The 1,217-nt window shown below is 64.7% G+C and overlaps 1 protein-coding gene across 1 annotated transcript; it reads left to right on the top strand.

Moving 5' to 3' along the window:
- The first annotated feature begins 6 nt into the window (after positions 1-6).
- LOC103759505 (frizzled-9) lies at positions 7-1,211 on the top strand. Its single transcript, XM_018076589.3, has one exon. It carries the CDS (start codon positions 143-145, stop codon positions 1,199-1,201), a length of 1,059 nt encoding a protein of 352 aa, XP_017932078.3. The 5' UTR covers positions 7-142; the 3' UTR covers positions 1,202-1,211.
- The last annotated feature ends 6 nt before the right edge of the window (positions 1,212-1,217 follow it).

The raw sequence follows: 1,217 nt of genomic DNA, 5'->3' as shown, positions 1-1,217 counted from the left end.
CCGGGGTCCCAACGGGCTGGGGGCCTGCGACAACCCCGAGAAGTTCCAGTACGTGGAGAAGAGCCTCTCGTGCGCGCCCAGGTGCTCCCCCGGGGTGGACGTGTACTGGTCCCGGGAGGACAAGGACTTTGCCTTCATCTGGATGGCCGTCTGGTCCACCCTCTGCTTCGTCTCCACCGCTTTCACCGTCCTCACCTTCCTGCTCGACCCCCACCGCTTCCAGTACCCCGAGAGGCCCATCATCTTCCTCTCCATGTGCTACAACGTCTACTCCGTGGCCTTCATCATCCGCTCCGTGGCAGGGGCTGAGAACATCGCCTGCGACCGGGAGAACGGCGAGCTCTACATCATCCAGGAGGGGCTGGAGAGCACGGGCTGCACCATCGTCTTCCTCATCCTCTACTACTTCGGCATGGCCAGCTCGCTGTGGTGGGTCATCCTCACCCTCACCTGGTTCCTGGCCGCCGGTAAGAAGTGGGGACACGAGGCCATCGAGGCCCACAGCAGCTACTTCCACATGGCCGCCTGGGGCATCCCGGCCATGAAGACCATCGTCATCCTCACCATGCGGAAGGTGGCGGGGGACGAGCTCACGGGGCTGTGCTACGTGGGGAGCATGGACGTCAGCGCCCTGACCGGCTTCGTCCTCATCCCCCTCTCCTGCTACCTGGTCATCGGCACCTCCTTCATCCTCACCGGCTTCGTCGCCCTCTTCCACATCCGCAAGATCATGAAGACGGGCGGCACCAACACGGAGAAGCTGGAGAAGCTGATGGTGAAGATCGGGGTCTTCTCCATCCTCTACACCGTCCCGGCCACCTGCGTCATCGTCTGCTACTTCTACGAGCGGCTGAACGTGGATTACTGGACGCTGCGGGCGCTGGAGCGTGGCTGCCTGCGCCTGCCCGGCCGCCGCGCCGCCAACTGCTCCCTCGAGGCCTCGGTGCCCACCGTGGCCGTGTTCATGCTAAAGATTTTCATGTCGCTGGTGGTGGGCATCACCAGCGGGGTGTGGGTGTGGAGCTCCAAAACGCTGCAGACCTGGCAGAGCCTGTGCAACAGGCGGCTGGGCGTGAGGACGCGGGGCAAGCCCTGCAGCGGGGTCAGCTGCGGCGGGGGGCACTGCCACTACAAGGCCCCCACGGTCATGCTGCACATGACCAAGACGGACCCGTACCTGGACAACCCGACGCACGTCTAGAGAGGGGGGGCTGCCC

The sequence above is a fragment of the Manacus vitellinus genome, unplaced genomic scaffold (assembly GCF_001715985.3).
Source record: "Manacus vitellinus isolate BGI_N305 unplaced genomic scaffold, ASM171598v3 ctg7180002433117_pilon, whole genome shotgun sequence".
Lineage (NCBI taxonomy): Eukaryota > Metazoa > Chordata > Aves > Passeriformes > Pipridae > Manacus > Manacus vitellinus.
This window is presented reverse-complemented; position numbering and strand designations above follow the sequence as displayed.